At 42.9% G+C, this 25,988-nt stretch overlaps 1 protein-coding gene across 1 annotated transcript; it reads right to left on the reverse strand.

Annotated features, from left to right (window-relative positions):
* Positions 1-1,390: 1,390 nt before the first annotated feature.
* On the reverse strand, positions 1,391-23,298 carry LOC123485099 (short transient receptor potential channel 4-like). Its single transcript, XM_045215986.1, has 15 exons — positions 23,137-23,298; positions 22,462-22,680; positions 14,634-14,774; positions 14,138-14,314; positions 13,535-13,735; positions 11,346-11,531; positions 11,055-11,205; positions 7,582-7,721; positions 6,699-6,842; positions 6,239-6,411; positions 3,863-4,058; positions 3,450-3,644; positions 2,866-2,907; positions 2,432-2,521; positions 1,391-2,239 (listed from the first exon to the last, which is right to left on the reverse strand). Exons 1-15 carry the CDS (start codon positions 23,293-23,295, stop codon positions 1,676-1,678), a joined length of 2,778 nt encoding a protein of 925 aa, XP_045071921.1. The 5' UTR covers positions 23,296-23,298; the 3' UTR covers positions 1,391-1,675.
* Positions 23,299-25,988: the final 2,690 nt, after the last annotated feature.

The following is a 25,988-nucleotide window of genomic DNA, read 5'->3' on the forward strand; positions in this document are numbered from 1 at the left end:
ATGGCAACTGCTTGGCCTCCGACCACAAGGCACTACAGAGGGTAGTGCGTACGACGCAGTACATCACTGGGGCCAAGCTTCCTGCCATCCAGGACCTCTACACCAGGCGGTGTCAGAAGAAGGCCCTAAAAATTGTCAAAGACTCCAGCCACCCTAGTCATAGACTGTTCTCTCTGCTACCGCACGGCAAGCGGTACCAGAGTGCCAAGTCTAGGTCCAACAGGCTTCTTAACAGCTTCTACTCCCAAGCCATAAGTCTCCTAAACAGCTAATGAAATGGCTACCCGAACTATTTGTATTGTCCCCCCTCTTTTACACTGCTGCTACTCTCTGTTTATTATCTATGCATAGTCACTTTAACTCTACCTATATGTACATATTACCTCAATTACCTCGACTAACCTGTGCCCCCACACATTGACTCTGTACCGGTACCCACTGTATATAGCCTCGCTACTGTTATTTTACTGCTGTTATTTTTTACTTAACACAAATTTTTCTTAAAACTGCATTGTTGGTTAAGGGCTTGTAAGTAAGCATTTCACTGTAAGGTCTACACCTGTAAGGTCGGCACATTGGATTACAATCGCTTTTTTGTCTTTAAATACTTTTAGGCATCTTTTAACACAGGCTTAACACCTAACAAACACTGTACTTTTTAAAAGTTGTTACCTCCTATCCCAGCGATAATGCCTTGCATTACGCCTGGTAAGGAAACATTTCAATTTGCTCAACTTGCCATTGGCTCAACTTACCCCAAGGCAAACATTTTGACTATTAGCCCACACAGCTACTAGGATGTACTTTCATGCTAGGTTTAGGACTTCATATTGAACTGATGTATAGAACAATCTTAAAATTATCTACTTTGGTTTAGATACAAGCATCATGAAACCTCTAACACAATAAATTCATTTGACTTGGTGAAAATCCGTTTTTTGCTTACCACTTTTTCCATGTGGTTTCTTCCTTCACAGAATCCATGAAATTACCTCTTCCTAAACATCAAATTATGGTCAAATTATTAATTTTGTGTATGGTTTCCCAGAAACAAGGGTGGCTCAATTTATCCCACTCTCCCCTACATGTACAGTATAGCATCTCTTGTGATTTCACTTGAAAGAACATGTCGCTTCTAAAGGTCTTACTCGCCTGTATAGAAAAACAATCTTCTTTAGGCTCTACTTCTGGTCTTCTGGTGGTAGTGGAGCCCAATCCTGGATTTCACAAATATTGATAGTTCTACCACGTATAGGGTTGCAAAACTCCGGTATCTTTCCCCAAAATACCAGGTTTTCCAGAAATCCTGGTCGGAGAATGACGGCTTATCTGCTTGTTCCATATGACACCCTATTCCCTATACAGTGCGCAACTTTTGACCAGAGCCCTATGTCCCCTGGTCAAATGTAGTGCACTATATAGAGAATAGGGTGCTATTTGGGACACAGACCAAGAAACAGACTTCTTGTCTTCTGTTTTCCAGCTTATACTTCTGTTTTATAGACCAGAATATATTAATCTGAGAGCTGAATTGGTTCTGGCGAAGCAAGGCAAGCTACTACACAGGCCTCCATGAAGACAGATCATAATGATACATTAAAATCGTTTGTGGTCTTTTAAACAGCCTTCACCCTATAGTCCTTCTACGTAGCAGTCTCATCCTCAACAGTCTGTTTTAACATTGACTCTTCTCTCTCTTCACTCTCCCCTCCTGCTCCTCCTTCTCTCCAGCACAGTCCAGCTCCTCCAGGTCAGCCTCCCCCATCTCGTCAGACACAGAGTAGAGCCCAAAGTCACAGATGTCTTTGGGAAAGTCTTTCCTGGCCAGCCTGTCTTTGGTGGAGGCATGGATGGGAGTGGAGGAGGAAGAGGAGATGGGAGTGGAGGAGGTCGGGTTGGAGGAGGTGTCAGTGGAGGCCCAAGAGGGTACCACAGAGCCGTTGAACAGTCTGTTCAAGCCCTGAGAGGTGGAAGGGGATGTGGAGGAGGAGGTGGTGGAGGGGGCTGCCCTCTGCTGGAGCACGGATGTGGTGTCGTGAAACATGTTGGTCTTAGGCGTGGCCGGGGGGAACTTGGGGGAGTACTTGAAGGAGTGGTCAGGGTAGACCAGACTGGAGGCCCCTGCCCCTTCACTGGGTTTACTTCCTGCTAAAGCCACGCCCTCACCCCCGGGCCCCACCTTCCCCTTCATCATCCCCAGGACCTCATACCTAAAGCTGGAGATGTCCTGCTTCAGCTCCTGAGGAAAGAAACGTACACACATACAACTTGTTTATCTATTTATGACATTTACAGTGGACAGTGCACGTTAATCAACATTAATTGCTGGAGTTAGAAACAATGCTTATTTTTCGTCTGTCGTCCCTGTCTGGTGGTGGATAGAGAAACAAATGTAAAGAAATGTGTAATGTCAGAGGAAACCAAACCTTACCTTAAAGTTCTCCTCAGTCAGTCCTTCCTCTGTCTTGGCATCTCTGATCATGGCTGCTACATATCTCTTCACCAGGTTCCTCAAAACCTCCTGAAAACAACACAGTCCACAGGTTGATAGAATCATATCAAAAACCTCCACTCCTGGGTTACTAACAACTTCTGAGGATAATATGGAAAACATCATCCTGAGAGTGGACAGGTACAGGGATGCGTCCCAAATGGCATCCTATTTCCTATATACAGTAGTGCGATACTTTTGACCAGGGCCATAGAGCTCTGGTCAAAAGTAGTGCATTATATAGAGAATGGGGTGCCATTTGGGAAAAATCTAGTTCAATATATCTGCATCTACAGAATGAAACACATTGAAAACTGACACATAATGAATGAGAAATAATCAATTTTATAGTGAAAAAACAAACGCATAAATACCTGATACTGGTGGTTTATTCTTACGTTTATAGCAGCCCGTTTCTACAAAAAAGGAACATTAATTTACTCCAAAAGCACTACGTCTTTTTCGCTAAGCTAGTGCATATGCTAGTTAGCATTGGCTTGCGAAACTACCTCTAACTTCCTTCATACTGGACGCAGAGACATAATGGTTAATTGCCAAAATCCTGAACTATCCCTTTAACTTCTAACTGCTGATGCTTTCAGACCAGTTATGTCTCATGATGCACGTCTAACCATTCTGGGAAGAACAGGTAATTTCATTCATGATAATTCGTTGTGAACAACACTCTGAGTCTAGAGGAGAAGAGAAGAAGTAGAAGTTTCAACTGTAAACTGTTCAGTAGAGTTGCAGAATTCTGGTAACTTTCCCAAAATTCCCAGGTCTTCCAGAAATCCCAGTTGGAAGATTCCCAGAATCAGCGAGGAATAAACAAGAAATCCGGGAATCATCCAACTAGGATTTCTGGAAAACCTAGGAATTTGGGGGAAATGACTGGAATTTTGCAACCCTACTGTTCAGTAAAAGTACTGTTGATGTAGACTAGAGACTTCCTCCTCACCCCTATGTTTCTAAATGTTTCTGTTTTCTTGGTCCTGGTGATCTTGAAGATGTGTTTCCTGATCCAGCAGATGAAGTACCAGATTGACTTGGGGCTAGGGATGATGTTGAATGGAGAAGGCAGAGTCCCTCCCTCTTCAAAGTAACTCATCCACAACTTGGTTCTTGCAAACTTCCACTCAATGTCTGCATGATCCTGAACAGAAACAACACATGCTAACCATCCGAACAAGTGATATGAACAAAACTTTGTGAAATAAAATGACTGCAGACAGGTTGTTGGGCTCATAAACAAATGAATGAATGAATGATTTTGCTTTCCAGTGATAGAGCAAGACTCACAGCAATATGTTGGTAGCAGTTGTCCATCATGACTAGGGTTAGCGTTAGGGTTATGGTTAGGGTTACACTTACAGCGATGTGTTGGTAGGAGTTGTTCATCATGGCGATGAGCATGTTGAGTAGAACCACCAGAGAGATGACATTATAGGTTCCAAACATGGTGGCCCCTACAAACTCTGTGAACTGATGGTCTGCCTCCACGTTGGTCACATACAGACTGATCAACCCAAAGATAGACCAGAACAATGACTGGAGCGTCTCAAACAACCTAAATGAGAAAGAGAGAGAGATGAGAGATGCGAGATGAGAGATGAGAGGAGAGAGATGAAAGAGAGTGAAAGGGATAAAAGAGAGCGAGAGAGTGAGAGAAAGGGATGAAAGAGAGAGAGAGAGAGAGGGATGAAAGAATGAGGGGGTTATATTTCTAAATATATAAGGTCAGTGGCAACCCGTCATTCAGTAGGAGCCCCACATTTTTGCATGTTATTATAATATATCATTGAGTTAATAAAGCAGCATACAAACATGGTCTCTTTTTTGTTTTCTTTAGTAAGGCAGCTCAAAAATGCAGGTGTTTCATCCTAGCTTTCTGTGGTGGTGGGGCAAGCCAGCAGAAAATAGGAGCGTTGCGCCGTGATTGGCTCAGTGTTCTGTCACTCATGGGGACACTACGTCACCGCCAAGTCTAAGTCCTTAGTAAGGGTAGACACTGAAAATTCTAGCCCTTTGGGTCCTGCCATAGAGTTACATTAGAAGTGCCCTTCCAAGAAGGCTCAAGGTCATTGGCCACAGATAAAATGACGTCAAATCACATTATAGGTACAGTAGCTTTGATTGGACTGATCATGCCAACATCTTACTTTCAAAATATTAGGTAGCAGTCATCATCATGAATCAAGTCAACAATCTACTGGCAAATCCTTTTTAATCCTTTCATATGAAGAGAAATAATGAAGAGAAATTATAGATAAAACGTATCGGTGCTGATCGGCCATTGGACATAAACATTACACAGCAAGTTGGAAATTGCAAAATCAACAATGAGTGGTTTGGAAGGAATCGGTGACAGTGGCTAACTGCAAGCATTGCAACTGGGAAGTCGGGAATAAACGAGCTCAGACTGGGAAAATAAGTTTTGAACGGTCATAAATCCGGCCTCTTTCTCTTTCTTTGATGACAAAATTTGCCCATGAAGGACCGCCGCGCCACCTTCCTGTTCAAATGAGCACATCACAATAAGGTGAGTCTAAAAATGTCTTATATGCTGCTGCATAAATGATGTAATATGCCAGGGAGATATGTATACTGTAGCTAAGAAAGTAATACTAAGTGTATGTTGTGTAGTAAACTGTTAGTAGCCCATGTGTCTCACCCTAATAATTTAGTCTATTTTCACCTCTTAATGTCGCCTACTATTCTGACTTGGTGGTGCACATGTAGCCTATAACCTGTTTTAGAGAAATGTAATCATCGGAAATTGTTAGAGCTTTCATTGTCTGCTTATATGCCCCCTTTATTTATCCTACGGTTCTGACTTGGTGTACAGCGAGAACACTGTAAGAACGGCCCATGTTCTGAATTCTGTCGCTGTACATTTCAAAAGTGTTGAACAAATAGTTATATTGACTACGTCCGTCCTGGCTCGCTCATTAATGTCTTAATCGAAATTACGGATTGCCTCTTATCCGCTTGTCGTCCACTTATGCCATAGTTTGTCAGTAGAAACCACATTTGTTTAAGCAAGTCAGCCATATCAGCTATGTTTTTTTTAAAGGCAGTAAATGAGGCTGAATGAACTGTTTCGCTGCCAGACAAGGCTCCGCTGATAGCCAGGTGTAGCAGTGGTAAGGTGTTGGGACTGCTGTTGGAACTCTGCTGTTGGGACAGCTTTATGTAGGCCCTAACAGTTTGTGGTCACCGTTTGTCACCGTTATAGTAATAATATGCCATTTAGCAGACGCTTTTTACGTATGGGTGGTCCCGGGGATCGAACCCACTACCCTGGCGTTACAAGCGCCATGCTCTATCAATTGAGCTACAGAGGACCACATAGTGCAATTTAATGTATTGTTTAGTGTTGTGTTGTGGCTTTGCTGGCACGCATCCCACATTTTATTTATATTTTTGCCCCACCAAGATTTACATGCTAAAATCGACCACTGTATAAGGTAAGCAGGATCTACAAGAATAGTCAAGAGACCATAAAAGGCTGCCATTCTACTTTTGCCCTAATCCAGGCAATTGGCAAAACATACATATCCGTCTAAATGACAAAAATGTAAGGTTGCAAAAGTCCAGTAACTTTCCCCAAATCCCAGAAATTCCTGGGTTTCCTGCTAATTGCCTCCTGATTCTGGGAATATTGGGAAAGTTACCAGAATTTTTTAGCCCTACCAAAACTTAAATATGTTACAAATGAACACATTATAATGCATGGTCTTTACTAACGTTGAGAAAGCATTGTTCTGTGTTTCACAGCGGATGCCCTTGCATCCCTTCTTTCCCTCATCTGTCTCGTAGTAGAAGTAGAGCTGGTTGAGCCCATTAGCGAAAGCCAAGAGCACCAGGCAGTAGATAAACAGGAACTTAAGGATGTCCAGCAGCATCCTGCCCAGAGAGATCTGGAATAATGATTATAATCATATTCATCATCATCATCATCATAAACTGGAACCTTTCATACAATAAATTGCAGCTCAAAGTGCTTTATAGATCAGAGGCCATATGTATCAATCTACTCAGAGTAGGATTGCTGATCTAGGATCAGGTCCTCCCCTGACCATGTAATATTATTAATTGTGAATTAAAAGGAAAAACTGATCCTAAATCAGCAGTCCTACTCTAAGACGCTTAATACATACTGCTCCTGGACATAATGACAGAAACACAGTAGTATGATAATCCTGACCTGTAGAGGTCCCAGGTGTGAGTTAGCTGTAAACAGAGAGATGAGGCGGAGGGAGCTGAATATGTTAGCGATGGCAAACACAGACTCTGCTACCAGGGTAGGATGCCACATCTGCCATTCGTTCCTGGCCCTGAAGCCGCTGTACTGTGGGAAAAGAGAGAGACAGAGAGGGGACAGGTCAGAGTCTACTGAGGGAGAGACAGCGAGGGGACAGGTCAGAGTCTACTGTGGGAGAAAGGGAGAGACAGAGAGGGGACAGGTCAGAGTCTACTGAGGGAGAGACAGAGAGAGGACAGGTCAGAGTCTACTGTGGGAGAAAGGGAGAGACAGAGAGGGGACAGGTCAGAGTCTACTGAGGGAGAGACAGAGGGGACAGGTCAGAGTCTACTGTGGAAGAGACAGAGAGGGGACAGGTCAGAGTCTACTGTGGGTTAGAGGGAGAGACAGAGAGGGGACAGGTCAGAGTTTACTGTGGGAGAGCGGGAGACGGAGAGGGGACAGGTCAGAGTCTACTGTGGGAGAGAGGGAGAGACAGAGAGGGGACAGGTCAGAGTTTACTGTGGGAGAGTGGGAGACGGAAAGGGGACAGGTCAGAGTCTACTGTGGGAGAGACAGAGAGGAGACAGGTCAGAGTCTACTATGAGAGAGAAGGAGAGACGGAGAGGGGACAGGTCAGAGTCTACTGTGAGAGAGAGGGAGAGAGCGAGGCGGCATTCCATAGTCTGTCCAATAGGCCTGCTCCACCGTACAACTTTTGACGAGCGTGAGGCGCTCCTATTCATTTAAATGAAGCCTGAGTGTAAGCTGGTTGTATTTTCAAGAATTTGTTGCGCAATTTATTCAAGCGTATTTCATATTATCTAGTGCACAGCAACCATCATACCTTGACATAGGCAACAATCTTCAGAGAGATGGTAGCCAGGTACAGAGAGTTCATAACAAAGTCCATGAGGTTCCACCAGTCATGGATATAGTCCTGGAACCCTCCATCCCACATCTGTTTAATCTCTGTCCAGATAAAGCCTACAGGACAGAGAACAGACCAGCAGGGTTATGGTATGTCCCAAATGGCACCCTATCTCTTACAAAGTGCATTACTTTTGACTAGAGTACCTGACAAAGTTTGGACACACCTACTCATTCCAGGGTTTTTCTTTATTTCTACTATTTTTTACATTGTAGAATGATAATGAAGACAACAAAACTATGAAATAACAAATATGGAATCATGTAGTAACCAAAAAAGTGTTAAACAAATCAAAATATATTTTATATTTGAGATTCTTCAAATAGCCACCCATTGCTTTGATGACAGCTTTGCACACTCTTGCATTCTCTCAACCAGCTTCACCTGGAATGCTTTCCAACAGTCTTGAAGGAGTTCCCACATATGCTGAGCACTTGTTGGCTGCTTTTCCTTCACTCTGCCGTCCGACTCATCCCAAACCATCTCAATTGGGTTGAGGTCGGGGGATTGTGGAGGCCAGGTCATCTGATGCAGCACTCCAACACTCTCATTCTTGGTCAAATAGCCCTTACACAGCCTGGAGGTGTGTTGGGTCACTGTCCTGTTGAAAAACAAATGATAGTCCCACTAAGCCCAAACCAGATGGGATGGCGTATCGCTGCAGAATGCTGTGGTAGCCATGCTGGTTAAGTGTGCCTTGAATTCTAAATAAATCACAGACAGTGTCACCAGTAAAGCACCCCCACACCATAACACCTCCTCCTCCATGCTTTACGGTGGGAAATACACATGCGGAGATCATCCGTTCACCCACACCACGTCTCACAAAGACACAGCGGTTGGAACCAAAAATGTCCGATTTGGACTCCAGACCAAAGGAAACATTTCCATGTCCATTGCTCGTGTTTCTTGGCCCAAGCAGGTCTCTTCTTATTATTGGTGTCCTTTTGTAGTGGTTTCTTTGCAGCAATTCGACCATGAAGGCCTGATTCACACAGTCCCCTTTGAACAGTTGATGTTGAGATGTATCTGTTACTTGAACTGTGAAGCATTTATTTGGGCTGCAATTTCTGAGGCTGGTAACTCTAATGAACTTATCCTCTGCAGCAGAGGTAACTCTGGGTCTTCCATTCCAGTGGCAGTCCAAATGAGAGCCAGTTTCATCCTGCACTTGATGGTTTTTGCGACTGCACTTGAAGAAACTTTCAAAGTTCTTGAAATTTCCCAGATTGACTGACCTTCATTTCTTAAAGTAATGATGGACTGTCGTTTCTCTTTGCTTATTTGAGCTGTTCTTGCCATTATATGGTCTTTTACCAAATAGGGCTATATTCTGTATACCCCCCTACCTTGTCACAACACAACTGATTGGCTCAAACGCATTTAAGAAGGAAAGAAATTCCACAAATTAACTTTTAAGAAGGCACACCTGTTAATTGAAATGCATTCCAGGTGACTACCTCATGAAGCTGGTTGAGAGAATGCCAAGAGTGTGCAAAGCTGGCATCAAGGCATCAAGGCAAAGGGTGGCTATTTTACCAAGAAGGAGAGTGATGGAGTGCTGCATCAGATGACCTGGCCTCCACAATCCCCCAACCTCAACCCAATTGAGATGGCTTGGGATGAGTCGGACGGCAGAGTGAAGGAAAAGCAGCCAACATGTGGGAACTCCTTCAAGACTGTTGGAAAAGCATTCCAGGTGAAGCTGGTGGAGAGAATGCCAAGAGTGTGCAAAGATGTCAAGGCAAAGGATGGCTATTTGAAGAATCTCAAATATAAAATATATTTTTATTTGTTTAACACTTTTTTGGTTACTACATGATTCCATACGTGTTATTTCATAGTTTTGATGTCTTCACTATTATTCTACAATGTAGAAAATAGTAAAAATATAGAAAACCCCTGGAATGAGTAGGTGTGTCCAAACTTTTGACTGGTACTGTAAATCAGTTAAGACCAGAGCCCTATGTAACTCACCCTATCCCCTAAATAGTGCACTACTTTTGAAGAGGGCCTATGGGGTCCTGGTCAAAAGTAGTGATCTAAATTGGGAATATGGTGCCATTTGGGATGCAGTCCTAGAGTTAGGGTTGTAATGTCTGTCTGACGCCCAGCAGAGCTAATTTATCATGTCTGTCTCACTTCTCTGCTCTATGGCCACATTCATCTGGTGGAGGGAGTGTTAAAATCAAATCAAATCAAATTGTATTTGTCACATGCGCCGAAACAACAGGTGTAGACTCAACCGTGAAATGCTGGCTTGCGAGCGCTTCCCAACGATGCAGAGTTAAACAATTATAATAAAACTAAAATAGTAAAAACGAGGAATAAAATACGATGGAGCTATATATAGGGAGCACTAGTACCAGATCAATGTGCAGGGGTATGAGGTATTTCAGGTAGATATGTACATGAAGGCACGGTAAAGTGTTTCGGTATACATGTGTGTACAGATGTAGGATCTTAATTTGATCACTTTTTTGTTTCTGAGAATTTGCAGGAAATGCAAACTTGTAGTGTATTTGAGTTTTTAGAAGGCTTCTAAAGTTTGTAATTTCCACTTTGAAATTTCAGACTTGATTTGCCCTAATGAAAAATGTCAATTTTATTATAATTCATATAATTATTCACATTTCCTGGTGCTGCAGGATTTTTTCCTGCTGTAGCAAACTGGCTCAAATTAAGATCCCACATCTGTATGTGTGTTTGTGTTGTCGGTGCGTATGTAGTGAATGTGTGTGGATGTTGTGTGTCATAGTAGTTTGTGTGTGAGTGTGCATAGAGTCAGTGCAGGATAGGGTCAGCGTACTGTATATAGTCCGGGTAACCGTTAATTAACTAATTAGCAGTCTTATGGCTTGGGGTAGAAGCTGTCTCTGAGCCTGTTGGTCCGAGAGCCGATGCTCTGGTACCGTTTGCCAGACGGTAGCAGAGTGAACAATGCTTGGGTGGCTGCAGTCTTTGGCAATTATTCGGGCCTTCCTCTGACACCCCTTGATATAGAGGTCCTGGATGGCAGGGAGCTCGGCCCCAGTGATGTACTGGGCTGTCCACACTACCCTCTGTATCGCTTTGCGATCGAGGGTGGTGCATTTGCCATATCAAGCGGTGATGCAGGACAGGTAGACAGGTATGAAAAGGTAAACAGGTAGCATGCCCATGTATCCTGCCATGTGGTTGTACTGAACAGATTAACAGAACACCATCATGGGAGTTACATAGGACACACATGGGCTGGATTGTCTTACAATGCAGTGTGCATTCAATGCATGAAAACCAGCTGTAAAAGGTAGATTACGTATTTGGCTGAAAGACAAGTCTTTCCTTTCTTGATCAACCATGTTGTGCAACTCTGCGCACGTAAAACAAACACACACACACACTCTTACCCAGTACCCAGGGCAGTATCATCCATTCCACCACAGTAGGAGTCGGCCCCTGTCTATTGGGGTCTGTAGAGACGATGTGCTGGGAGGCCAGCAGCAGCAGGAACAGGAAGGTGAGATACGACGTTGTGTGGCAGATAAACTTGATGAAGGGCTTCCTAATGATGAAGAAGAAGATTACTTTATTGTCCATTAGGTCTAACATAAATTCAACTTCAGCTTTTTCCCATCAGACCAGGGATTCAAACTGGCAACCCTCCAGTTGCTGACCTCCCTCTCTAACCTCTAGGCTACTTGCCTGATGAAGTATCCATAGCGGCTTTTAGGAGAGATCAGGTAGCAGAGGGAGAAGAGGGGGAAGAGGAGGCCGATGAAGATACAGGTTAGGAACTTCCCTGCACAGTGACGACGCCTCCACCCAGGGAACTCATCGTACCAACGAGACGCAAGCAGCTGCTGACAGTTGGGCTGGGCTACAAACTGGAGGAGGGAGATTGAGGAAGGGAGGAGGGGAGAGGGAGGAGGGGAGGGTTGGAAAGTAGAGAGAGGGGGAGGAGAAAGGGAAGGGAGGGAGAGGGGAAGAGAGAAGGAGAAGGGAGAGGGGAAAGAGTAGGGAGAGAGGGATTGATGGGGGATTAAGGGGGACGGAGGGAAGGAGGGAAGGAGGGAGGCATGAAGGGATAGAGCGAGAGAGTGAGTCAGCCTTTATGATACATTATTGATTAGTTCTTATTGGAGACCTGTGTGTCTAATGCAACGTCACAATGTTTACTATTCTTTCTCACTTGCTTTCCACTCCACATTGACAAACAACTGACACGAAAACAGGCACATATTAAGCAAGCCTGGGCAGTTGGGTACAGCATACCGCATACTGACAGTTGGACAGTTGGGCACAGCAGTAAACACACTCAGCTAATGGAGGAGGTCAATTGAGTTCCCAGATTACATTATGTGTGCATCCCAAATGACATCCTATGTGCCATTTGGGACGCAGCCAATTACTGTTAATTCTGGTTTAGTGCAGCAGCACCTCAAGCTGTTAATGACCTTAATGTGCCTGATCATTCTGATGAGTGTTACCAGCTGTCCCTGGCCTGGTCCCAAGTGTCCCTCCCTGGCATGTCTGTTCCTCTCTAATATCCTCTTCACACACTGTATTGCGCTGTGTAGGATGCTTTCTCTTCATATTGTCCTTGTCAGCACAGTTCCAGGAAAAGAATGAAAAGGGTATTTCTCTCAGATCTGCCTCTACTTACAAGATTTGATAAGGATCACTCTGGCCGTCTCAGGTACTATCTAAAACACTCTCTGTCTCAGTCGCTCTCTGATTGATGACCTCACTGATGACCTCATCCCCCACAATGCCCTGCTCTAAGTGATGGGGATCCATTTGGTTGTAATTGTTTCGTAATTCTGTTAGACTGAGATGAACCTCACCATCACACAGAGCAGCGCAGATGTTCAGCAGATGGTTCTATCAAATCTCACAGAGACAAAAACATAACAATGTTTCATGAGGAACAGATTTGACAGACAGGCACTCTTTCAAACAGGAACATGGAGTTCTTTATAAATGTCTCTCTCTTATCTCTGTTCTATCCCTAACCCTAAAGAGATATAGCATGTTGTGTAATGTCCGTCTCATGGAAAGGGTTAAAAGTATTAAGAAAGGAATTTGTGTTTTTTCTGCAGTTCTCAGTCCTCTTCACTCTCTACGTGAGTACAGATGCAGTGTCCCCTTCTACTCAGGAGGGGGCAACATTTCACAACTTCCATTTCATAACTGTACTGTACCTGCTCATCTACAGTAACTGTAGCAGCAACCAACCATAAACCAAAAATTCACATTACAGTGCTATACACTTAACATGAGACAATATTCCCACAAACTACTGATGACATACAAGCCATGAGAAGACCATAAAAGGCCTGAATCCCACACACTATTCCCTATTTAGTGCACTACTTTTAAATAGGGAATAGGGTGCCATATGGGACGTGGCCAAGGTTGTTGTTTTCCTGTGCAACATGCTGCTTTCTGTGTAATTTAGATGTATTGTGAGTTAGTATTCCAAGCAAACATTCAGTCAGAGCATTATCCTATTAGTAGCATCATTATTGCTGTATCATTATGCTTCATTACGTTTACATCAAGGGACTGGACAGCAGACTGAGACATAGCTCCAGTAATGTGTTGTTTCACTAAGGAAGGATGCCATTTTCAGACACAGCCTGGTGATTACCACATAATTACAACTCCCATAGGAAGTCTCCACTCAAATCCGGCCATCTACTACTTCTCAATCCTATCTTAGAGATAACAGCAGACGTTAGCTTCATGCTTTATCCAATGATATACAACATGTAAAACCCTCAGCTGTACTAAAGACATTGGGAGGGAGAGCCACCTGGCCAAGCTTCAACATGTAGTAAAATGACAATAAACACAGCTTCCTGAGGAAACATGGGTTATATCTTACCTCTTTCTGTCTGTATTTGATAGCCAGTTTGAGTCTGGCCAGGTCGTTGGTGTTCTCATCCAGTAGAGGGTTGATGTCGTCTCTGTAGTTCAGGATCAGCTCTAGTTCTCTGGAGCTCCTGGTTTGGTCCAACAGGTCCTTGGCAAACTGTTTACACTGTTGAGATAACTCCTCATACTCCGACTTAAACTCATTCTCCACCTGAAACAGTCAGAAACTGTTAGTTAACAGTCAATAAACTAGTTAAAAACTATTTATAAAGCCATTATACTGCTAGGAAAACTCCATATACTCCGACATAAACTCTTTCTCCACCTGAAACAGGAATAAACTGTTAGTTAAATGTCGAGCCCAAATAAACACTGTCATGGAACACCGTCCATCTCCTAAAATGCAGAAGATCGGCGTCTGTGGCACTCTCCTGTGGAAGCCTTATGTTCCACATAAAAATGAAGAGGATTAAATAAATTAATAGTCCATAAACTGCTTATAAAGTACTTACACTGCTGAGACAACTCCTCACTCTTCTTTGACTCAAACTCATCCTCCACCTCAATTAAATTAAATTAATTTAACTTAGCACATATCTGTTAAAAAACCCACCTTGCTGAGTTCCTGTAGTTCCCAGGAGAGTTGGAAGGCTGTGAGGAAAGGGTCTTCACTGGAGAGGGCTATGAGTGATGGGCTGGCCAGGGCCTTGTAGATGTTGAGACGAGAGCGGGAGTGACGCAGACTATCCACATCAGAGCTGGACACACACTCCATGCAGTTACAGCGCACCTGGAACACACACAGGTGGAGGGAGAGCAGTATTGTAACTATCATACTGTACTATTGTATCATACTGTATAGTGTAGTGTAGCCTGCTGTGACTATTGTACTGTACTACATTACATTTTACATTTACATTTACGTCATTTAGCAGACGCTCTTATCCAGAGCCACTTACAGTTAGTGAGTGCATACATTCTTTCTTTCTTTTTTTCATACTGGCCCCCCGTGGGGCCATTACATACTATATCATACTGTAGCATGTAGTACTTCATCATTTACCATAGTACTACACCATAGTGTCGCTTATGTCCTGATTCAGACCCACCTCATGTGGCTGGGGCACGGACACCCCCTTCTGCACCAGCAGTTTGATGATCTCATAGTTGTTGGTGTGAGCTGCCAGGATGATGGGTGTGATGTCAGGAGTGAAGTTAGAGAACTGCTTGTCCAATAGGATGGGAGGAACCTGGAGGGAGGGCGGGGCAGAGATAAATAAGGGTTATAGTCAGATAGGGAGGATGTTGGGCAAGAGAGAAGAGATCAATCCAGATATCGATTGAAGAAGGAAAATTGAATTAGACAAAACTGAATTCATAACAACATTGTAGTATTATCAATATCAATACCATATGTTTCCTTTATGAAGCAATACAATAGAGGAACATGGTTTAGGTTTTACTTGAGGAGAAGCTGTGGTGTGTGTGTTGATTACAGAGGACCAGCTGCGCAAGGATCTGTTTTAGGACCACTATTGTTTTCACTATATACAGTGAGGGAAAAAAGTATTTGATCCCCTGCTGATTTTGTACGTTTGCCCACTGACAAAGAAATGATCAGTCTATCATTTTAATGGTAGGTTAATTTAAACAGTGAGAGACAGAATAACAACAAAAAAATCCAGAAAAACACATGTCAAAAATTTTATAAATTGATTTGCATTTTAATGAGGGAAATATATGACTCCCATGTGTCTTTTATACAGGTAACGAGCTGAGATTAGGAGCATACTCTTAAAGGGAGTGCTCCTAATCTCAGTTTGTTACCTGTATAAAAGACACCTGTCCACAGAAGCAATCAATCAATCAGATTCCAAACTCTCCACCATGGCCAAGACCAAAGAGCTCTCCAAGGACGTCAGGGACAAGATTGTAGACCTACACAAGGCTGGAATGGGCTACAAGACCATCGCCAAGCAGCTTGGTAAGAAGGTGACAACAGTTGGTGCGATTATTCACAAATGGAAGAAACACAAAATAACTGTCAATCTCCCTCGGCCTGGGGCTCCATGCAAGATCTCACCTCGTGGAGTTGCAATGATCATCAGAACGGTGAGGAATCAGCCCAGAACTACACGGGAGGATCTTGTCAATGATCTCAAGGCAGCTGGGACCATAGTCACCAAGAAAACAATTGGTAACACACTACGCCGTGAAGGACTAAAATCCTGCAGCGCCCGCAAGGTCCCCCTGCTCAAGAAAGCACATATACAGGCCCGTCTGAAGTTTCCCAATGAACATCTGAATGATTCAGAGGAGAACTGGTTGAAAGTGTTGTGGTCAGATGAGAACAAAATGGAGCTCTTTGGCACCAACTCAACTCACCGTGTTTGGAGGAGGAGGAATGCTGCCTATAACCCCAAGAACACCATCCCCACCGTCAAAAATGGAGGTGGAAACATTATGCTTTGGGGGTGTTTTTCTGCTAAGGGGACAGGACAACTTCACCGCATCAAAGGGATGATGGACGGGGCCATGTACCGTCAAATCTTGGGTGAGAACCTCCTTCCCTCAGCCAGGGCATTGAAAATGGGTCGTGGATGGGTATTCCAGCATGACAATGACCCAAAACACACGGCCAAGGCAACAAAGGAGTGGCTCAAGAAGAGCATATTAAGGTCCTGGAGTGGCCTAGCCAGTCTCCAGACCTTAATCCCATAGAAAATCTGTGGAGGGAGCTGAAGGTTCAAGTTGCCAAACGTCAGCCTCGAAACCTTAATGACTTGGAGAAGATCTGCAAAGAGGAGTGGGATAAAATCCCTCCTGAGATGTGTGCAAACCTGGTGGCCAACTACAAGAAACGTCTGACCTCTGTGATTGCCAACAAGGGTTTTGCCACCAAGTACTAAGTCATGTTTTGCAGAGGGGTCAAATACTTATTTCCCTCATTAAAATGCAAATCAATTTATAACATTTTTGACATTTTCTGGATTTTTTTGTTGTTATTCTGTCTCTCACTGTTCAAATAAACCTACCATTAAAATTATACTGATCATTTCTTTGTCAGTGGGCAAACATACAAAATCAGCAGGGGATCAAATACGTTTTTCCCTCACTGTATATGCTACATCTTGGTGATGTCATTCAGAAACACAATATCAACATTCACTGCTATGCAGACGACACAGAGCTGTACATTTCGATGAAACATGGTGAAGCCCCAAAATTGCCTACCCTAGAAGACTGTTTCAGACATAAGAAAGTGGATGGCGGCACATTTTTTACTTTTAAACTCGGACAAAACAGAGATGCTAGTTATAGGTCCCATGAAACAAAGAGATCTGCTGTTTGATCTGACAATTACTCTGGATGGTTGTACAGTTGTCTCAAATAAAACTATGAAGGATCTCGGTGTTACTCTGTACCCTGATCTCTCTTTTGACGAACATATCAAAAATATTTCAAGAGCAGCTTTTTTTCATCTTCGTATCATTGCAAAAATCTGAAACCTTTTGTCCAAAAATTATACAGAAAAGCTAATCCATGCTTTTGTCACTTCAAGATTAGACTACTGCAATGTTCTACTCTCCAGATACCCGGATAAAGCACTAAATAAACTTCAGCTAGTGCTAAATACAGCTGCTAGAATCTTGACTAGAACCAAAACATTTGATCATATAACTCCAGTGCTAGCCTCTAGCTTCCTGTTAAGGCTAGGGCTGATTTCAAGGTTTTACTGATAACCTACAAAGCATTACAGGGACTTGCTCCTACCTATCGCTCCAATTTGGTCCTGCCGTACATACCTACACATACACTACTGGTCAAAAGTTTTAGAACACCTACTCATACAACGGTTTTTCTTTATTTTTAAAATGTTCTACATTGTAGAATAATAGTGAAGACATCAAAACTATGAAATAACACATATGGAATCATGTAGTAACCAAAAAAAGTGTTAAACAAATCAAAATATATGTTATATTTGAGTGTGCAAAGCTGTCATCAAGGCAAAGGGTGGCTACTTTGAAGAATCTCAAATATAAAATATATTTTGATTTGTTTAACACATGATTCCATATGTGTTATTTCATAGTTTTGATGTCTTCATTATTATTCTACAATGTAGAAAATTGTTGAAAAAAATAAAGAAGAACCCTTGAATGAGTAGGTGTTCTAAAACTTTTGACCGGTAGTGTACACTACAGTCACAAGACGCAGGCCTCCTTATTGTTCCTAGAATTTCTAAGCAAACAGCTGAAGGCAGGGCTTTCTCCTGGAGGAAGGGGTGTGAACGTGAACGGTAAGGCACTGGAGTGACGAACCACTCTTGCTGTCTCTGCCTGGCCAGCTCCTCTCTCTCCACTGGGATTCTCTGCCTCTGACCCTATGAGTCACTGGCTTGCTAGTGCTCTCCCATGCCGTCCGTGAGGGATCACATTGAGTACCGCTATACTCAACTTGAGTGGGTTGAGTCACTGACGTGATCTTCTTGTCCGGTTTTGCGCCCCCTCGGGCTCTTGCAGTGGGGGAGATCTTCGTGGGCTATACTCCACCTTGTCTCAGGGTAATAAGTTGGGGGTCTGTTGATATCCCTCTTGTAATGTGGGGGCTGTGCTTTGGCGAAGAGGGTGGGGTTATGTCCTGCCTGGTTAGCCCTGTCCCGGGGTATCGTCGGACGCAGCCAAAGTGTCCCCCGACCCCCCCTGTCTCAGTCTCCAGTATCTATGCTGCAGTAGTCTATGTGCCAGGGGGCTAGGGTCAGCCTGTTCTATCTGGTGAAATTATCCTGTCTTATCTGGTGTGATCTTAAGTATGCTCCCTCTAATTCTCCCATCTCTCTCTCGCTCTCTTGCTCTCCCCACCCGGAGGACCTGATCCAGTTTCTGCTGTTCTGCCTGCGGCTATGAAACCCTGACCTGTTGACTGGACGTGCTACCTTTTGACCTGCTGTTTCGACCCTCTCTCTCCCTCTCCCTCTCTTTTCTCTCTCTCTCTCTACCGCACCTTCTGTCTCGACCTCTGAATGCTCGGCTATGAAAAGCAAACTGACATTGATTCCTGAGGTGCTGACCTGTTGCACCCTCTATAACCACTGTGATTATTATTTGTCCCTGCTGGTCATCTATGAATGTTTGAACATCTTGAAGAATGATCTGGCCTTAATGACCATGCACTCTTTAAATCTCCACCGGACACAGCCAGAAGAGAACTGGCCACCCCTCAGAGCCTGGTTCCTCTCTAGGTTTCTTCCTAGGTTCCTGCCTTTCTAGGGAGTATTTCCTAGCCACCATGCTTCTACATCTGCATTGCTTGCTCTTTGGGGTTTTAGGCTGGGTTTCTGTAAAAGCACTTTGTAACATCTGCTTTATAAATCCATTTGATTGATTGATTGACAGGGTCTAATCATTTAAGGTGCGTCCCAAATGGCACCATCATAGGGCTCTGGTCAATAGTAGTGCACTATATAGGGTATAGGGGGCCATTTGGGACACATGCACAGTCTGATTGGTCTCCCTCTGGGAGGAGGTAATAAGGAAAGAGGCACTTGAGTGACCACTTCACTTACTGTATGAGGAAATACTAGCTAACAGGATTACATTACTGTTCCCTTTATCACCACAACTCAGATCTAAGTGATGTTCCCGTAAACCACAGGTCTTCTTGTCATTGATTCCTGATGCTCCTGATGGTGTGTGTGCGTGCATGAATGTGTGGTTCAGATTATGTGTTTGCATAACGATGCCAGTAAGGTCATGCTGTTGAGATGGAGTCTGACCTTATTATCACTATCTCTAATCTCCCTCAGAAGAGATGGAGAAAGAGAGGTGGAGATAGAGAGACGCCACGGTCTCCTCTGATAGAAAGATGAGAGGGTTTCAATACACTCTTCTATTACACTCCTCTCTCTCTCCCTCTCTCCATCTGATGGAGGGACATAATCCTAATTCAGATGGAATACTGTATGGTGTATCTAGACATTGTCTCAATAGCTAACAGCATAGGTGGCTCTATGCTTTCTTGTCCATCTAGTTAGAAGGGCCTCAGTTGTTATATGAAAATATTTGAATCCAAATAGTTTCAGAGCAGCTCTGGTGCTGTGGGAGTTTTCTTTGACGTCTTTGAAAATGTGTTTGAGAAGTGTTCAGCCCCCATAGACTTTCTCTGTAAAGGTATGTGTATGTGTGTGTGTGTGTGTGTGTGTGTGTGTGTGTGTGTGTGTGTGTGTGTGTGTGTGTGTGTGTGTGTGTGTGTGTGTGTGTGTGTGTGTGTGTGTGTGTGTGTGTGTGTGTGTGTGTGTGTGTGTGTGTATCTGTCACGCCCTGACCTGGAGAGACTTTTAATATCTAGGTAGTTTGGTCAGGGTGTGAAAGTCTAGGTTTTGTATTTCTATGTTGGCCGGGTGTGGTTCCCAATCAGAGGCAACTGTCGCTCGTTGTCTCTGATTGGGGATCATACTTAGGCAGCCAGTTTTCCTGCCTGGGTTGTGGGATCTTGTTTGTGTATAGCCTTCCGACGTCACGTTTCCTTGCCTTTTGTTGTTTTGTCAGTGTATATTCAGTTTAATAAACATGTTCGCATACCACGCTGCACCTTGGTCTGACCCGTCTCTCAACGTTCGTGACAGTATCAGACATTCTGTTCTGTTCTATTTCTGTCCTTTGTTTTAAAACTAGCTAAAACATATATGTAACCTTGATAATGCACGCTGTATTTTGATAAAGTTGTATGCATTTCAGGACTGTGTATGTCTTCCGGTTACATTTCATGTTCTATTTTTGGCCCTCTGCAAACTAGAGTAATAGTCACACTAAAATATATATTTTTCAAGATAAATGGTTGAGTTTAAATAGCCTAATATCATAATTCAAGATATTGTATAATTTGTTGGGAAGAGTTTTGCCTGGTCGTTTCTGTGATGGCCACAGCCCCACTCTCACTTGTACACCCTTGTGTTAGGCCTAATTATGACATGCCAATATTGTTACTGTTTTAAACATGTGCACCGCTGCTAAATACTTGTTTCCAAGTGCCCAATTATCCATGGGTAGTTCTTTTCCTTCAGTTTGTGCATTTATTTCTAATGCTTTGAGCATGTCGCCACTTCTTGGCACCGCCTCACTCCCCACCCACATACGTTTACTCTCCCCTTCAGAACACTGGCAAAGCCAGGTAGAAATACCTTGAGCTCCCTCACAGGTGGCTTTGTCAGTGTTCTGTACGTTCTGATGAGGAGAGTGTCCATATGTGTGTAGGCTGTAGGCCCATTTTGTTGTCATAGTACCCACAGCCTAAGGCCAAATCCAGATTTTGGATTGAGTTCAGCATGATTTTGATTTCATTTTTGATTTTATTTTTACATTTACAGGAGCAATTGGGGTTAAGCGCCTTGCTCAAGGGCACATCAACAGTTTTTTCACCTGGTCGGCTCAGGGATTTGAACCAGTGACCTTTTGGTTACTGACCCAAGGCTCTTAACTACTAGGCTACCTGCTGCCCCGGGAACTAAATTTTTTCCCCTAGTTTGTTTGTTTTTGTAAGTAATTTGCCTAACTTCCCAACATGTTTATGTATTCTACCATCACAACCGTTATTTTGAAAAATTGACTTTTGCACCTTATCCTTTGCCTACTGCCTGCCTGCCTTTAGGACCGGTAAGATCATGTAACCTTTTCACAGTTTCACATAATAAGATGTCGTCAATAGGCTACAGATGTATCACTGTATACACAAATCAGAAAAATACAGTAGCCTATACAGATGAAAGACAGTACCTGCATATTGACTCGTTTGCTATAGTGATCAACAGAAATGTAAATCAGATGATTAACATATCACGAAGAGAGTGTATAAATAAACAGACTGTAAATAGAGGAATCACAGGAGGGCTAGGAGATGTGGTGAGGAGGATCTAGTCTAGTAGATCAGCTGTGATTTAAATAAAGCAACAAGCAGAGTAAAGCTTGCTCTTTCAGACCTCAGGGAGTCCCTGTCTGTTTTATCATACCTATGTTCACCTATTCATGGCTTAGTCTCAATGGCACCCTATTCCCTATATAGCGCACTAATTTTGATAAGGGCCTATAGGGTAGTGTGCACTAAATATGTAATAGGGTGCCATTTTGGGATGCAACCAAGATCAACACAGAGAGGGAAGAGATGCTGTGGAGAATATAAGTAAGAATTATGGTTCAAATATCCAGAGTGCAAGTGTACAGGGAAAATGTGTAAATTGCCCATAGTAGCGTATATCGTTGCAGTTCTGAGAGAAGCAGTTACTTAGAGTAGACCAACACATACAGAGAGATAAGTGAAAAGGGAAGAGAGAGACACTGTGCTGAAGCAAGAGATGTGAGGAGGAAGAATATGTAATGTAGTGTAGTAATGTAGTGTTATAGCATGGAGAAACATTTCTAAATTGCACATGTACATGTTCTCCTTGAAGCTCTCAGTTGAAAGTTAAGAGTTGAATTGTAATGTTTTCCACCAAGTCCTCCAACCAGGGGAGAGGGTGGTGGGGGCATTATATATATAAAAAGGGGGGGGATTAGAAATTAAGTAAGTAATGTTATTTGATAGACTTATATCTGCTAATTTCATAGCTGATCTATCCCCTTAAAAATAAAATAGGGTTGAAGTAATCCTTATAGGAATGAGTATGTGCCTGGGAGGGCATGGGGTAGTGTAATGCATAGGAAAAACAAGAAGAGGGCATATAGTAGAGACTGTTCTATGTCAACATGTCTGGTCTAAGGCCTTTCTCAAGACCAATCTGATTGTAAAGCAGGTAGCCTATTGGTATTGTATGTGATAACACAAGGACAGTGTGTTGTGCTGTATGCAGGTGAATGTAGGCTAGTCACCCCTCCAGCAAGTGACTATAGCCAACACTCAAGAACAGGGTGGCATTTGGGAAGCACACTGCAACTGTCCTACCTGTTTCTCCCTGCTGGGCTTCTTATGGTTGAGCAGCAGTTCCACGGCCCCCACCATCTCTTTACGGATGGCGTGTAGCAGAGCGTCACCGACGTACACGTTATAGGTGAGCAGCAGCTCTATAATCTCCAGGTTCTCATTCTCTATAGCTATCAGCAAAGCTGTGCGGCCCAACGGGTCTATACAGTTAATGTTGATCCTGAAGTAGATCTCTGCCTCCTATAGGCGGGAGGGGGAATGACAACGGATGATTACTTAGTTTTATGGTATCATGACAGCAAATTGTATCATGTTTATTGATGTTGTACTTGAACTGAGACTTATTTATCCCTCCCTCCTTTTCTCCCTCCCTCCCTCCCTCCCTCCCTCCCTCCCTCCCTCCCTCCCTCCCTCCCTCCCTCCCTCTTTCTCCCTCCCTTCCTTCCTCCATCTCCCTTCCCGCTCCTCCCTCCATCCCTACCTCTAGAGCTTGTTTGACGGAGGTATAGTATGCTTTCTCCTCCCTCCCTTCTCTCGACCCCTCCCTTCCTCCCTCTCTCCACCTCTGTCTCCCTCCCTCCCTCTCCTTCCTTCTTCCCTACTTCCAGAGCCCGTTTGACTGAGACGCATAGTCTCCTTTCTCCTCCATCCCCTCCCTTCCTCCCGCCCCCTTTCCTCTCCTCCCTTCATCCCTACCTCTAGAGCCTGTTTGATTGAGGCATAGTCTCCTTTCTCCACTGCTCCCAGGTAGTTCCTCTCCAGGCCAGACAGTTCAGACTCGGCCCTGACAATCCTCAGAGGGATCCGGTCCCTGTAGGAGGAGTTGTCTGTCCTCCGGTAGTACAGTTGAGACATCGCTGCTACTGCTAGGCAATCTCACTCACCTAGACAGGTTAGATTAGATAACATTGATTATCCCTACTCTACATTTTGGGGAGGCAGTGGACAGAGTCAGAGACACAGATCAGTAATGGTTGGGTGAATGGCTTGGTTACTAGTAGGAAAGCTACTTAATGCAGACTGGACTCACTGGACAGACGTTTGGTATTTTACGTAAATCTTTGCACCTCCAATAAGTATGATGTGTTTTTTTGTGTGTCCAATCTTTTATTTATGTTGTCATTTTTTTCGTTGGGGAGGGGGGGTACAAAATACACACTCATATAACTTGAATTGCATATTCAGTTCATATCATATTTAATTGTGGGCTGCCAGTCAAAGATAAATAAAAAAACATAAATACAAATACAAAGTATTGATCATTATGATCATATTAAAGAGTTAAAAAGTAGTATTACATTTAGTATGTAAAGGAAAATAAACAAAAATAAGTGAGCCTCCACACCCAACCTCCCATCCCATTCCCCCAACCCCACCCAACCAACATGTCTCCATGTCTTTTACATAACTTATCCGTGTCATTATTCTCCTAACCACCAATGCAATTCTCCCTGTAATTCTGGTTTCAGAGAAAGATGTATAATACTATATGTCCTCCAAGTATGATACATTTATTCATCCAATTTTGTACATACTATACATCCTGTAATTCGTATGATATTGTACGACTGCTATTCCATTCATAATGTAATGTGTCATGCTGAATGGAGTGGATCAGATTTACATACCAAATTTACTAATTGCCCGGAAGGCAGGTTGACTTATTCCAACGTTCTTGGCAGTAAAGCAAAAATCCAGCGGAATCTAAATCAACAAAAACAGCAAAGCAATTATATACATTTGCTGGATAATATAATTATTTATTTGTTTATTTTCTAATTAATATGATAGCAATTGCTGGTAATAACTGAATTTGGTGAAACCATTAATTTCCTCAAACGTGCAATGTGATTGTTTGCAGATCATCCCATCAATGTCAATATACTATACAAACGCATTTACACGCAAGCAAAAACACACAGCTAAACTTACCCTCTCAGTCCTGAACGTTTTGACTATGTCATTTGATTGTCAAAAAATGTAACACCTCTGTTCCATTACTTGACACACATAGGCCTACCACAGCAGGTCTTTTGTGGGTTGCAGAACAGAAATAGGACGAAGAAAAACTATTCCACCTTGTTCCTTTGGGTATTCCAGTTGAAAGAAGTAGCCTATACTGAGTAAGTAGCATAAAGCAACAACGTTATAATTGGAGCAAACTGATACTGTCTTCCTCTCTGGTCGCGATCAGAGATGGTTGTAAAACATTTAATATTCAAGAATTTCCAACATAATTCCATGAGAATTCTCGGGAGTCATAACCATTTGATTCAGTAGAAGGTGTGATCTTGGATTATTTTTTATTTTTTTTATGTAAGAAATCCACTCATAACATTCGCAAACACGCAATCAAGTCCACAGGCGTTGATAGACTGCATGAGCATCTCGTGACTCAGTAGGAGTGTGTATGGTCGCAGAAGAAAAACATGCAAGGATAACAGAAGCGCAATCCACTATCATCCTTTGAGATGTATGTACATGTGAATTGATTGGTTTAATTTATTTTATAATTAAACGTAAAAGGTTGTTCCAGCCAGAGACAACATTACATATGGCAACATTGCAGGGAATATCCAAACCACTGCAAATTAAACACAACAACCCTTTTCTAATACATTTAGAAGATAAGAAGATGAGGTTGAAATATCTCATGAGGTGTAACAGGTGGCATTGTATTTGTCATAGAAGGTTGATACAGCTGACTTAGTGAACAACCTTATGCTGCACCAGACACTTCAATAACTAATTATTATAACTTCATTAGGCTCCATCTGAATAAAGTAGAACTAAGAGAATTGCGATGGCTTAGTTAGAGCCTATGGATAGGCTTAGGAAGACTGAACAGAGAGAATGGAGAAGGCAGGACTGTAGAACATTCCTGAGGGAACTTAATATTGTAAATAATATTGTAAATTCCAATGTCAGCCAGGTGATGTTCATCCTGAAGCAAACAGAGAGACAGACACTATTGTCAGTGCAGGAGGACAGGGGCTGAACATAGTGTTACATTTACCATGGGTCTGACAGTTTAACACACTTTCCTGCTGAACAGTTGTCTTTATCACATTAGAGGAGAACTGAAGAGGGGTAGTTGACTTTAATTAAATTAATATTAATAATCTGATTGAGTTGCATTCAATTTGTTTAGTTAGGAGGACTGAGCAACAGAAGGAATTGTGTTAGGACTAATGAACTTCCTGATATTGGAGCTTTCAGTTGGGGACATTTATGGGCTGTGCAGTGTGTCCTAAAATCTTCATTATTATTTGTCAGTTTTTATCATCCTTACAGCATATACCATCAGCATGTAGATGTCTTCACAATCTTAGTGAACATCTATGAGCAACTCAGCAAGTCCCCACAAGATAAAACTGGAGAAGCATTTCTATAGAAACAACTTATATAAGATTAAACACTGTACAACCAATCCTTACAGTATACAGTTTGGTCCACCATAATTGATAGCCTACTTTGTTTTACAAGCTCATGTAAACATACGGCAACATTAGGTTTTGTTCTCCTCACTATCATTTGTAACATTGACA

This window comes from Coregonus clupeaformis, chromosome 5 (assembly GCF_020615455.1).
Source record: "Coregonus clupeaformis isolate EN_2021a chromosome 5, ASM2061545v1, whole genome shotgun sequence".
Taxonomy (NCBI): Eukaryota; Metazoa; Chordata; class Actinopteri; order Salmoniformes; family Salmonidae; genus Coregonus; species Coregonus clupeaformis.

Excerpts from the sequence above, each read along its gene's own strand:
- LOC123485099 (XM_045215986.1), bottom strand. The coding sequence starts at position 23,295 with ATGTCTCAACTGTACTACCGGAGGACAGACAACTCCTCCTACAGGGAC. Across the intron at positions 14,315-14,633 it reads CCGTGCCCCAGCCACATGAG|GTGCGCTGTAACTGCATGGA; the intron begins GTGGGTCTGAAT and ends TGTGTGTTCCAG. Across the intron at positions 4,059-6,238 it reads CAGAACAATGCTTTCTCAAC|GTTGTTTGAGACGCTCCAGT; the intron begins GTTAGTAAAGAC and ends TTTCTCATTTAG.